At 40.7% G+C, this 13,275-nt stretch overlaps 1 protein-coding gene across 2 annotated transcripts in view; it reads left to right on the forward strand.

Moving 5' to 3' along the window:
* Positions 1–10,588, forward strand: part of EXTL3 (exostosin like glycosyltransferase 3) — a 140,435-nt gene extending 129,847 nt beyond the window's left edge. For both annotated transcript variants that reach the window (XM_041765343.1, XM_041765342.1), the window contains exon 7: positions 7,370–10,588. In XM_041765343.1, the coding sequence (XP_041621277.1) occupies positions 7,370–7,579 (210 nt within the window). In that variant the 3' untranslated portion in view covers positions 7,580–10,588. The remainder of the gene's footprint in view (positions 1–7,369) is intronic.
* Positions 10,589–13,275: the final 2,687 nt, after the last annotated feature.

The following is a 13,275-nucleotide window of genomic DNA, read 5'->3' on the forward strand; positions in this document are numbered from 1 at the left end:
AGAATACTCATTTGTCAAGTTTCATTTGGTAAGGATCATGGATAATGTGCAAATTATTTCTGTCCCACTCTCTACACTGAAGAGACAGTTTGGCCTAATAATATGGTAGACAAACACGCTTTAATAAGGATGAAAAAAATCATTATGTCTGTGAATGCTTCAGGTGACCGGTGATATTATTAGGGACCTAATCACTCAGATTACTTTATATTTTCATGGATAATGTCTTCAGATCTACTAGGGAAGTATAAATAGAAGCATACGTCTTGGATGAAGTTTAATCCCTGGCCACATAAGAAAAAATAAAAGAAAATTGCACTGATCATTAATTTCTTTCTAAGACAACTATCTCCCTACCTTAAAGTTTGTAACGAAGTGTGCTTTTCATTTAACATCATGTAAAATGAGAACAAATATTTTCATTTTATATTTATTTATTTTAATATCTATCCCTGAACCTGGGAAACACATTATTACACTTCTATATAAATAATTGTAACAATTATTATCCACAGTTTAAAAAAAGTTCATGCATTATTTTGCTACTTATTTTTCTTTTGTGAGGCTTTAGCAGAAGGCCCAGGAATAGGAAAAACTATGGAGTAATGGGGAGTTAATGCTGGGCTATACTTAGGAAAAGGTTTGATTAGATATAAATGGATGCATAAGGCCCCCAGATTGCTTTTCTCTCTCTCTCTGTTGCATGCATCCAAGGTCCTCTGTTTACCACTCTGCTACCACTAAAGATATGATTTGAGGGCGGCCCCGGTGGCGCAGCAGTTTACGCTGCCTGCAGCCCAGGGCGTGATCCTGGAGACCCTGGATCGAGTCCCATGTCAGGCTCCCTGCATGGTGCCTGCTTCTCCCTCTTCCTGTGTCTCTGCCTCCCTCTCTCTCTGTGTCTCTATGAATAAATAAAGTCTTTAAAAAAATAAAAATAAAGATATGATTTGAGTATCATTAGCATAGGCTGGTGGTTACTTAATCTATAACTTACCTTCAAAATATAAGAAGAATAAAATATCCACCCAATTATTATTAACTCATGGCACTGATATACATGAAGGTAAAATTATTTTATAAAATTAAATAATATGCCTTTTAACAGTAATGGCAATAAGATCTTAATCATTAGGTTATTAACCCTAAGGACATCAGGTATAAATCTATAATATAAATACTGACAAATCATAGTTGTAGATACTATTGGTTTGAACCGACAAACAGATTCTCAAGTATTAACTGTTGCAAAGTCTTTACCAGGCCTCAGTCCCTACCAGAAGAGCTTTCACTTGTCTAAACCTACAATGATGACCTAGAACTGCACTTTCTGTGCACTAAGTATGAAATTATTATATTCTGGTCAAATCTAATCACTGACTCAAAGACAGAACTCAATTTTTTAGAATTCTGAGGGCACTTGTGATTTTTGTTTTTGAGTAAATATCTTTCATAGTATTACTTATGTGCCTGGCATACACTCTCTCTCTGTGTGTCTCTCATGAATAAATAAGTAAAATCTTTAAAAAAAAAAAAAAAAAAGAAAACACTGCTTTAGTGAAAGCAGTATAAATATCTTTTTGTGTCAGATGAAATCATTTGTAGGGTTATGGACTTTTCTGCTGTGGTTGGATGCTGGCATCTGGGATGAGGAGAAAGATTTTTAGGTGTAGAACCAAGTAGAATCCCATACATAGACACAGTTTGATAATATTCTTCTCTTGACACATTCTTGACAGGGAGGGTGGCGGGAAGAGTGGTAACTCATTGCTCCCTCTAAACCACAAGAGTCCTGTGAGAACTGGAGAAGTAGGGAGCCCTGGTGGGAGTGAGAGGGAGAAGTGGGAAGACTGGTGAGTTCCTTCACAGAGCCCAGTACTGTTGAAGTCCTGTCTCCCTCAGACTTCCGGCTGTGTGGTGAGCTGCCCTTGGAGCACTGACCGGTGCTCACCACTTTTTCACCTCTGGAGACTCGGGTTGTGACGGCTGTTATAGGCTATATGTGATGTTTACTTTTTAGTTAAAAATTATGGGATGGGCCAGTCTTAATTTTTTCCCTCAATTTATAATAGTACTAATAATTTTTAATTATTTGGGAAATGACAGATATATTCAGAAAGATACAGAAATTACTCAGGCCTTTTGGCATGTTTCTTTTGGGTTCTCTGGTTCCTTGTCTGTGGTGGTAGCTTTTTTTCTTTTTTTTTTTTAACATGTACTTTTTTTGTAGTCTGCTTTTAAAGTTAACAGTAAATTTTCTGGTTCTGGCAATATTGTGGACTAGGCAACCTAAAAATACCATGTTTTTAGTGTTCACATAGCATACTTTTTTTTCAGTGTATAGTTGGGCTTGTGAAGTAAGAGAATTGCCAGAAAGGAAGAGAGAACTAAAAATTAGAGTGGCAAATGTAGGGTGTCACTGGTGCTTCCTTGGGAGGGATGCTGATAGCTTATCTTCTAGAGGCTTGTGTTTTATCACTCATGTGAAAAAGGGTGAAGAAGCTTTGGGCCTATTAAAGGCAAAAAACTGGAACTGAGATCTCCTACCTGTTGTCCCAGGAAGATGGCAGACAACTTGTTGATTTTAACCTGTATTTTGGAGGTTAAAATGGGGGAAAAGAATAGATTGAGAATTTTAAATAGTCTGAGCTTTCATAGGTTTGGAGACTCATGCTGTATGAAAATTAAACCTAGCCATTGATACCTTTTGACTATTTGACAGAATAAGACCAAAACCTGCCTATTAAGAGACATTCCTCATCTCAGGCACACAGAACACCCACAGGTAAAGCCTCACTGCCGATGAGCTTGAAATCTGAAAGTACTAGCTACATGAAGGAACAGGTGACCTTGAGCAAAGTTAACAGATTTGACAAACAGGTTAGCTCTCCAAGAATCCCAAATAATCAAACCAATTGGCTAGACTATAATTAAGTAGGTTGTCTACTTAATGACTAAATGATAAAGACTAAGGAATTGAAAACACAAAAAGCTACAAATTGCTAAGAAAAAAGACCAAGTGGATTTGAAAAACCTAACTAGAACTAAGGAAATGAAAATTAGAATTACTAAAATGAAAATTTCTGTGAGTGGGAAAGATCAGACTTAGCTGAAGAGAAATTTAATCAGCTAGGAGATAAATATAAAAAGTTTCTGAGAAAGAATTTCAGAGACATGCAGAGATAGAAAATAAGAAAGAGGTTAAGAGACATGGAGGATATAAGAAGGTCCAACACAGAACCAAGAAGGGAAGAATAGAGAGGATAAGGGACAGGCAATTTTGAAATTTCTAGACTTTATTAAAAACATGAACATTATAGCAAACATAATACTTAATGATGAAGCTTTAGAAGATTCCCATTCAAATCGATATAAAGTGAGGTGATCCACTAAACAAATGGAAATAGAGACCATGTCTGTTTTTGCGATGAGGAGCTTGTATCATCAGGATAGCAGTTCTCCCCAAATCTAAAATTTCAAGGTAACTCTAATCAAAATCCTATTAGGATGTCTTATTTGGTTTAATTTGGTTTGGTGTGGAACTTGACAGACTTCTCAAATTTGTAAAGCAAAGGAAAGGCAAAAGACCAGAATAGCCAAGGCACTAGTGAGGAAGATGTGTACTTGCCTTGTTAGAACTCAGAAAATGCGATATTGGCACAGGGATTGGAAGGCAAACCAGTAGCACAAAGTGGAGTCCAGACACAGATCTGTGCATATAGGGAAACTCAACATATGATAAAGATGCCATTTACAGATGTGTGCTGGGATAATTGGTTATCTGTATGAAAAAGAAATTAAGGAATTTTAAGAAGTAAAAAGTACAAAATATAGAGGAAAAGATTGGTTTGAATACATTAAAATGAAAAACTTTGTTCAACAAAATTCAGTATATGAAAAAACAAGCCACACACTGGGGTATTTACAATGCCTGTAAATGACAAAGAATTAATACTCAGAGTAAAGAATTTCCAAATAAGAGAAAGAGCAGATAGATAGAAATAAAAGTATATATGGATGTACAGAACCAGCACTGCAGACCACTGAGGTCTGAGTGTGAACTCTGTGTGTAATGCAAATTGTTAGGAAAAAATGAAATTGGGTTCCTATCTTACACCATATGCAGACTCATTTCCTGAGTGATTAATGATTTACACACAAAAGGGCAAAACCTAAAACTTGGAAAAGTTATGGAGGGGGGGCATTTTTAAGACATTGGGGTAGAGAAAATTAATGAACTGTAGCTGCAAATATCAGTGACGACTAAGCTCACATATAGTGAGTTTTTAAATAGCTAACTGTAGAAGAATGCTTATGGTTTGATTTCACTTACATAAAGTCTAAAAAAATGCCAATCATTTGGATAAATACACATGTGGTAAAACCACTTTTTTAAAGGGGGGAGGGGAAGGGAATTTTTAAAACAAAATTCAAGATAGCAGTTTCTATGGAAGGAAGATGCAGGGGATCCCTGGGTGGCGCAGTGGTTTGGCGCTTGCCTTTGGCCCAGGGCGCGATCCTGGAGACCCAGGATCGAATCCCACGTCAGGCTCCCGGTGCATGGAGCCTGCTTCTCCCTCTGCCTGTGTCTCTGCCTCTCTTTCTCTCTCTCTCTCTCTCTGTGACTATCATAAATAAATAAAAATTAAAAAAAAAAAAAAAAAAAAAAAAGGAAGGAAGATGCAGGATGGGATGATGGGATTATGGGTACTGAAAATGTTAGACTTCCTTTTTTTTACATGAAAGGTACAAAAAAAAAAGAAAGACAGGTACATACTTAAAGAATTATATATGTCTATACAAATATGAAGTACTTATATATGAAACATTTGCTACTACTGATCTATAACATATGAATGTTAAAAAAAATGTTTTTTAAAAGGGAAGAATATAAAAAAAAAAGGGAAGACTATAACAAACATGCATACCCAGCAGTTTTGCCAAATATTGACATTTTACCCTATTTCAGATGATATATTTTCCTAGTTTTTTAAAAGAAACTGAGTTGCCTGGGTGGCTCAGTCTGTTAAGCATCCAACCCTTGATCTTATTGTCATGAGTTCAAGCCCCTCATTGTGTTCCAAGCTGGGTGTGGAGCCTACTTAAAAAAATAAAATAAAAATAGGCACCTCGGTGGTTCAGTGGTTGAGCATCTGCTTTCAGCTCAGGTTGTGGTCTCAGGGTCCTGGAATCAAGTCCCTCATCAGACTTCCCCTTGGGAGCCTGCTTCTCCCTCTGCCTATGTCTCTGCCTCTCTGTGTGTCTTTCATGAGTAAATACATAAAAATCTTCAAAAAAAAAAAAAGTAAAAATTTAAACATTATAAATAGCGTAGATGTCTTATATCACCTTCCCTCCCTCTGTCCATTCCTCTCTTGCTAGGTCATGGGGTACATGTACCTTCAATTATACTTGTTAATACCAAACTTTCTTCAAAATAGACATACCACTGTGTACACTCACCAGCACTGTATAACAGTTGCCTTTTTGACACACCTTTACTAACGTTTGGTACTGTCACACTTCCATTTTTGCCTGTTTGGTGGGTATAAACTGTATCCCATTTTTTAATTTTACATTTGCCTGGTTATTGCAGAGGTTAAGCGTCTTTCTCCATGTTCAGTAATCCCATTTGCACACCATTGTCACTGGCGGCGGGGCGGGGCAGGGTGGGCCCAGGTAAAGTTGGGTTCCTGTAGGTGGGAGGCGCAGCTCAGAGCAGGCCGCAGAGCTCAGCCAGCAGAATGGCAGCGAGTCCATGTCTTTTTTCTCTTGAAGGATCAGTTTTGCCTCTTTTTGAACTTCATCTAAACAGAATCATACAGTATCTTGTCTCCATATCTCTCAATCTTGCTTTCATATTTTTTAAAGCTTTTGGTCAATATTTTCTATTGTGGGTAATAATTTTAAGTATACTTTCATCACTTATTTTCTTCACACCCATCCATTCAGTATGCCTTTCATTCCTGTTCTGTTTGGTTCTTTTCATACCCACTAGGACTTTTTTGAGAGTCTCTTCTTTCTCCATCACACTTTAAGTAATCTTTCAAAATTTCAGTGCATGTATACCCTTACTGTGCTAGTCACATCTGATAATCCTGCGATACTGCAGGGCTTTGGGGTCTGATTCTGTTATTTGTTTCTATAGAGTCTCCCTCATGTGGCTCATTCCCTTTTTTGTGACTTTTGATTGTGAAATCATAGTCTTTGGGATTTTAGTTATGGCATTTCTAGGAGGTCTGAGTTTATACCTGAGAGGATTTTTTTTTTTTTTTTTTTTTTTTACCTGAGAGGATTTGCATTTGCTTCTGCCATATACCCTCAGTCAATACCTACTTGAGACCTGTTTAAGCTAAATTAGCATCTTGGTGCTTTTCAGGACACACAGGTAACATAAACTCTAGCCTCATGTGGGTGAGGGCCAGTGTGTGGTTCTACATTCTTGGAGGTGATGTTTTCTCTTTCGCTTAGAGCTAAGATGGGGAAAAAGACTGCTTTCTATGGAGCTGCCTCCAATCTGTGCAGCCTTCGATTGGGTCCTGGTGTTTTAAAAAAATCTGCAGTAATGTTTTGTGGCTCTTGCCTCCCAAGCCTGTTAAAAACCAGAGTTCCTGGCTATCTCATTGGATTCAGGCTTTTCATTATTTTGGCCTTTGATGATTTAATTTCTTTCCTTAAATTTCATTTCCTTTCTTTCATTACAAGCTTGGCCATACATTTAAAGAGATAATTTATATAGTTACATTTAAAGAGATAATTTATATAGTTCGTCCTGCATTCTCAGGTATTCTGTGCTAAGGGAGTTTTTATGTTATTTGGTCTGTCACATTGCTGATAGTGAAGCTGTGATATTACTCTTTTACTCTTCTAATTGCTTGAAATTTCATCAGTGTCATCAAAACTACTATGACTATAATACAACCACTTTCCCATGTCTTCAGATAAAATTTTTCTAAATATATTTTTAATGGATGTGTAGTATTTCATAATTATTTAACTTATTTAACTAGTCCCTTTTTATGGGTATTTTTCCAGTATTTTGCTGTGAAAAACATTGATGAAATGAACAACTTTATATGTACATCTTGCTGTGCAACCCAGGTAAATACTAGAGGTTGAGCTACTGAGACAAGTAATACTAAACCTTTTGCTCTCTACAGGTTAGGTTATTTGGAAAGAGCACCCTTTCCAACAATATGGCTATGTACGTGGGGGAAGGGAGCCAAGGCTTTGGTTCTCTGGTGAACGTGGCCACCTGGGGTCAGTGGGTTCACCAGGAAAATGGAAGCATTGGATTGGTTAGGCTGCAGGATTTCCGTCCATCCTGGTAGCTGCCATTCTCACTGCGCTCTCTCTTCTCTATTCCCAGGTGACCTCTCGGTGGACTTTCCGATGCCCGGGATGCCCTCAGGCCCTGTCACACGATGATTCCCACTTTCACGAGCGGCACAAATGTATCAACTTTTTTGTCAAGGTGTATGGCTATATGCCCCTACTGTACACTCAATTCAGGGTGGACTCTGTGCTCTTCAAGACCCGCCTGCCCCACGACAAGACCAAGTGCTTCAAGTTCATCTAGGGGATTGCAAGTTTTGGGGAGAGGATGAGCAGAGTGGGGAAATGGCTCCTAAGGTTCCTAGACATTGAAGGACCTCAGGGACATCCGCTGGGTGGGTGGCCCAAACCCTTTATGGGGAGAGGCAGCGGAAAGAATGGAAAGGAAATAGCCTTCTTTCTCTTAAAGTCGGCCACACTGGGCCTGGAACCCTGGTCAGAGGACACAGGGGTTCCCTATACAGGGCACTGATAGCTTACACTGAGGACCATGGGGACTCCAGAGAGTCACTCACGCAGTTCATAAGCCCAGGACAGCTGGTTTGTGCTTTTTAAATTCAGTAACAACTATTATTATTATTTAAAAGGAGAAAGTTTCAGATTTGCCATTTGAGGCTTATTTATAGATGTGTGTGTATATATACATATACATATATGTACATATATGCACACACTCTCACATACATATACATATACATATAAATATAAATATTTGGGGGGAGTTTGAAATTTCTGCCTGTTTCACAAAGTGAGGGACCCACCAAGTCTTCTGATGTTCTGTACATTGGTGGAGATGGATCCTGGCCTTATGATATCTGGCGCATCCTTAAAGATCATCTCCATATTCCCCAGGGCATCTGTGTGCAGAAACAAAAAAAGCCCGGCTTGGCCCTCCTCTGGGGCCCTGGACGAGAGAAGCCCTGTTGGTTTGTTTCCTTCCTCCATCTGCTGCCACCTAGCGATCTGGAACTCGCATCCTCCTGTTGCTTGAGTCCATGAGGAGGACCTGCACTTTTGGGAAGAAGGGGGCTTCCCCGTGCTGGATTCAGTGTTTTTGAGGATTCATCGCTAGTTCGTGCTGTCCCAGAACCTGTCCCAGCGCTCCCATTCTCTCCCATTTGAAAGAGAAGAATGAGGAAGGAGCAAGACTTGAAGACAGTGCTCCCAGGTGGCTTTTTTGTTTGGTCCTCCTTTTAAAACACATGTTGTACTTTGGCTTCAGGCTTTCCTGAAAGTTCTCTCTTGTGTAAGAGAAGAGAACTGGCAGCCTGCAGTTCTGAAGTGCTTTGCAGGTTGGCCTAATCTCTGGCGTAGAAGGAGCAAGCACCCTTTGAGGACCCCTACCCGGCTGGCCGGGAAGTCTTAGAGCAAGGCACCTGCCTTGGGATAAATACCTTGGTGAAATTCACCTTCCCTTCTCCTTTGTCTGGACCTGTACCCCGTGTTACCTGTAGTTTTTAGATCCTCTAATGCCAGGTTGGTTCCAGGACCCCTCGAAATTTGGTGTGTGCCAGCACGGTAGGAAGATAAAATTTGTTATGTTGAGCTCCAGTCCAGCCTGAGATGTTACAGGCGTTCATACCCATGTTACCACTTTCCACTCTGGGTTTACATTTCTGTTCCCTGGCTGAAATGGAAAATAAGCTATTTTTATTTTTATTTTTATTTTGGTGGTGGAGGCAGTAGGGGAACTGAAGAGGGTGTTAGTGGCATCTGGCAGGGGTTTAGCCCATGACTTCTACCATTCTCCTGGACCCCACTTTCTTGCAGTGAAGTTGAATACAGGTGGTTTCCCGCAGCTGGACAAAAGCTCAGGTCTGTCCTGGTCATGTACATGCCTTAAGCCAGTTCCGTCTTCCCCAGACCTTGACACCCTGTGCTTCTATTTCTTGGGGGCACATTTTCCTCTGACCTGTCTTTACCAGCGGGGCTCTTCAAGTATCATTTTGAAGCCAGACTCTGTCCAGTTCGAGGGCCAGCTGGACTGAAGGGACCTCTCCTTAATGGGCAGATAAGACCGGGGCTGTTCCTAGGACCTGTGTCCTCCAGAGGTTCCCACTGGCATTTTCTTGTCACTCTCCTACAGAGGCAGCTACCCAGGAAATCCAATTCTGCTTCTCAGCAGCCCAGCAAAGGGGTCCAGACTCCCTGCATCCTAACTTTCTAACTACCCTTTCCTAGACTCCTGACTTTATTCTTTTTAGCGGTAGCCTTCTTCCCTCCGGGGAGCCAAAGAGTGTGGTGTTTTGAGATATATATGTGGCTGCTATTTTTATCTTGTTTATTTTAATGTGAGAAACTCATAAACTGACTTTCAGTGGGACCTGGTGAGAGAAAAGAGCAGTCTGTGTTGGGACCCCCAATGGCAGAGCTGAGTTGTTGGGTCCCTGAATGCCATTGGTAGATGCAGAAGTAGCCGAGTGGTCTGAGATGATGGGTGACATCAAAGTCTACTGCAGAAAGGGTTACAACATCAGAGCCTCAAACAAAGCATGCAGTATTTGGACCTAACAGGACAGTAACCTGAGGACTCCCAACAGCAGGCTCTGGCGGACACTGGCCATGTTCCTCAGGGACACTCTCAGTAGCAAGGGGCTGGGCAATCAGACCTTTTACAGTTGCTTGGTTAGGTGCTCCTGGAGAGCGGCTGTGTTTGGCAAGGTGGATCAGGGTGAGGCGCAGCTCCATGCTGCGAATGCCCTTGATGCCGATCTGTCCTGTTGGGAAACACAGATGTCATCTATACCACATAACTGTGACTCATATGGAACATGAAAACAGCTCTGCAGATTCATGTGGGTTTCCCCAGCTGTCCACGGGTAACACCTCATTGCCTAGTCTTTGCTCCCAGGGCCCAGGACATCCTTGTCCCCAGCTAGCCAGTTTGCTCCTCATTGAGAGGGGCGTTCACCCAAATGAGGGCCTCCCTAAGGTGCTCATCAGGCCGTTCTGAGCTTCTGCACCCCTGGCAGCAGTTCTCCATCTGGTGTGGATGGCTCCTCATGCCGAGGCCGGCGCACAGTTGGTGGGGTCCTATCTGGGTGGATGGGGAGTAGTCTCTTCAGTAGCTGCCTGCGTGTGTGCTCAGGGAGCTCCTGGTTTGAAATGAGGATATTTTGCAGGGGGAAGCTCTCCGATGTCCATGCCATGTCCATCCATCCCACCCCCTTTTCCAGTTCATGAGCACAATAGTCTTATGTTGGATTTTTGTAAAAAAAAAAAATAATAAAAATAAATGGAGACTTTAACTCAAGCAGTGTGGAGGTCCTTTGTGATTTTTTTCAGCAGGGACAGAAGAGTGATCCAAGAGGAGGTGCCTGCCTGATTGCAGGGAACCACCATCGTGCAGCCAGGTGGGATGCCTCCCAGCATATGTCTGTGGGCTGTGTGATTTGGTCCTGGAGCAGCCTGTGCACTTGAACCTGCGTGATTCTGTACACACGCTTGGACATGGGCAGCCTTGCCTGGGCCTGTTTTTCTGGGGTTAGTCATTTGATCACCCAGAGGGGAATCTAGGTGTCCTTTTCTTTTTTTTCCCCCTAGATGTCCTTTAACTGATGTGAGTAGACTATAGGATGCCATGTACCACTTATATACCTCCTTCCTTTTTTCATGGTGATTTAAAAAAAGTGTGTGGCATGGTGCTGAGGAGATAGTATGTTTAAATCTCAAAGAGAGGGTGGAAGTTCACATAATAAGTGCAAGAAGTCTGGTGTGTGGTGCACGGGAGAAATGAATGACTACTGGGGTGACGTACCGAGAATTTCTCTGTGGCTCTTTCTGCATTCCATGTATCTTAACACCAGCTCATTGTTCCAGACTCAGTGGAAGGCAGGTTTCAGGAAGCCTTCCTGTCTCAGAAACCACTGCTTGCCCCTGCCCCATCTCCTGCTCAGCAGCTCATCCCGAGCACGATAGTGATTCCCAGCCCTGTGTCCCACTCCACACTGTAAGCCTCCTGAGAACAGAACACAGAGTAAGTGCTGAATGGTTTTTTGATGAATGATTTGACAAAAAATCCAAAGAGGGTCCCAAAGGAATCAGTAGTGCTTTTGGAATAGAGCTAATGTATTATCAGATAGGTAAAGGAAGCCTGGCACATGACGGCTGAGAAGTGTTTTTTTTTTTTTTTTTTTTAATCTTCATTGACAAAGGAAGATGAGAGCATACCAAGAATTAAAGACACAGAATGGATCCCAAAAGACATTATTAAAGTAGGGCGGGAAGCCTGACCATAGGGCCGGTCTGGTTTGTTACATAATTTCATCTGTTTCTTGATTTGGTTTGGTTTGTTTTTCAAGTTCTAAAATTTCAGTTAGTAAACTCTTGTTTTAATTCAGCAAATGGTTTTATCTTTCTCAATTTGTCTCCATGTTTATGAAAGTACAAATCCTGGTCATACTGCAGGTCATAACATTTAACAACATACTGTTAAATGTTTAACATACAACATTTAACATGTCATGTTAAATCTTAACATGACAACAACTGCAGGGTTATCATGTTAAGATTTAAACTATTTAGATTCTACTTATTTAAACTATTGGTCCCAATATTTCATTATGTAAAAATAAGTATCTTATTTATAGTATAAATCCATATACCTAACAACCAATTTACTATACTTGCTTTGTATGTCTCTGTGTTTCTATCCCTCTATCCATCTATCTGTCTCTCTATTCATCCTTTTATCCATCCGATTTTTGGTGCATTTCTAAGTGAATTGGTGACCTTACTACACTTTCTTCCAATACATAAGCACACACATCATTAACTGAATGTCAATATTAGTTTCTATGTGTTTAATATAAAATTTAAATACTAAATATATAAACCAAAATGCACAAATCTTAAGTGTACATTCTCTTGAGTTTTGACAAATGCTTCCACCTGTGTAGCCCTATCCCCTATCAAGATCTAGAACATTGCTGGGGCACCTGGGTGGCTCAGTCTGTTGAGCGGCTGCCTTTGGTTCGAGTCATGATCCCAGGGTCCCTCCTCAGCGGGGAGCCTGCTTCTTCCTCTCCCTCTGCCGCTCCCCACCCCCCACTCTTGCTGTCTCTCCCTCTCCTCTCTCAAATAAATAAATAAAATCTTAAAAAAAAAGATATAGAACATTACTGTCAAACCCAGAAAGTTCCTGTATGTTCCTTCCTGGTCAGTTTCCACCTCTACCTCCTAGAGAAAACCAAGGATTTGATTTTTTTTTCACATTGGATTTGTTTTCCCCATTCTAGAATTTCATATAAATGGTGTCATAAAATTTTTGCTCTTTTTGTGCCAGGCTTCTAGAAACTTGCATATTTTTGAGATCCACCCAATGTCATGTTTTTTACTAATTTGTTCCTTTTATTGCGGAAGAGTACTCCCTTGTACAGCAGCATTCATCCTTGAGCTGTTTCCAGTTTTGGGCTATCAGGAATAAAACTGCCATGAATATTCGAGTGCAAGTCTTTTTGTGGATTTACAGTTTTCTCTCAGGTAAATACCCAGGAGTGGAATTGTGTGACAGAGAAGGTAAGTATATACAAATTTAGTTTTATACAAAAAGCTGCTGGACTTTTTCCCAAAGTGATTGTACCCATTTTGTACAACAACCAATAATGTTGAGAGTTCCAAATACATCCTTACCAATCTATGCTGTTGTCAGCCTCTTTAGCCATTCTGGTGGGTGAGTAATGGTATCGTAATTTCCATGTGTATTTCCCTGAAGACTGAGGACATTAGGTGCCTGCCTTCCTATTTTTCTTTTTTTTCTTTTCTTTTCTCTTTTCTTTTTTTTAAAGATTTTATTTATTTGAGAGAGAAAGCAAGCACAAGCAGGGCGAGTGGCAAAGGCAGAGGGAGAAGTAGACCCCCTGCTGAGGAGGGAGCCTGACATGAGTCTGGATCCCAGGACGCTGAGATCATGACCTGAGCTGAAGGCAGATGCTTAACCGA

The sequence above is a fragment of the Vulpes lagopus genome, chromosome 8, assembly GCF_018345385.1.
Source record: "Vulpes lagopus strain Blue_001 chromosome 8, ASM1834538v1, whole genome shotgun sequence".
In the NCBI taxonomy this organism is placed as follows: Eukaryota; Metazoa; Chordata; class Mammalia; order Carnivora; family Canidae; genus Vulpes; species Vulpes lagopus.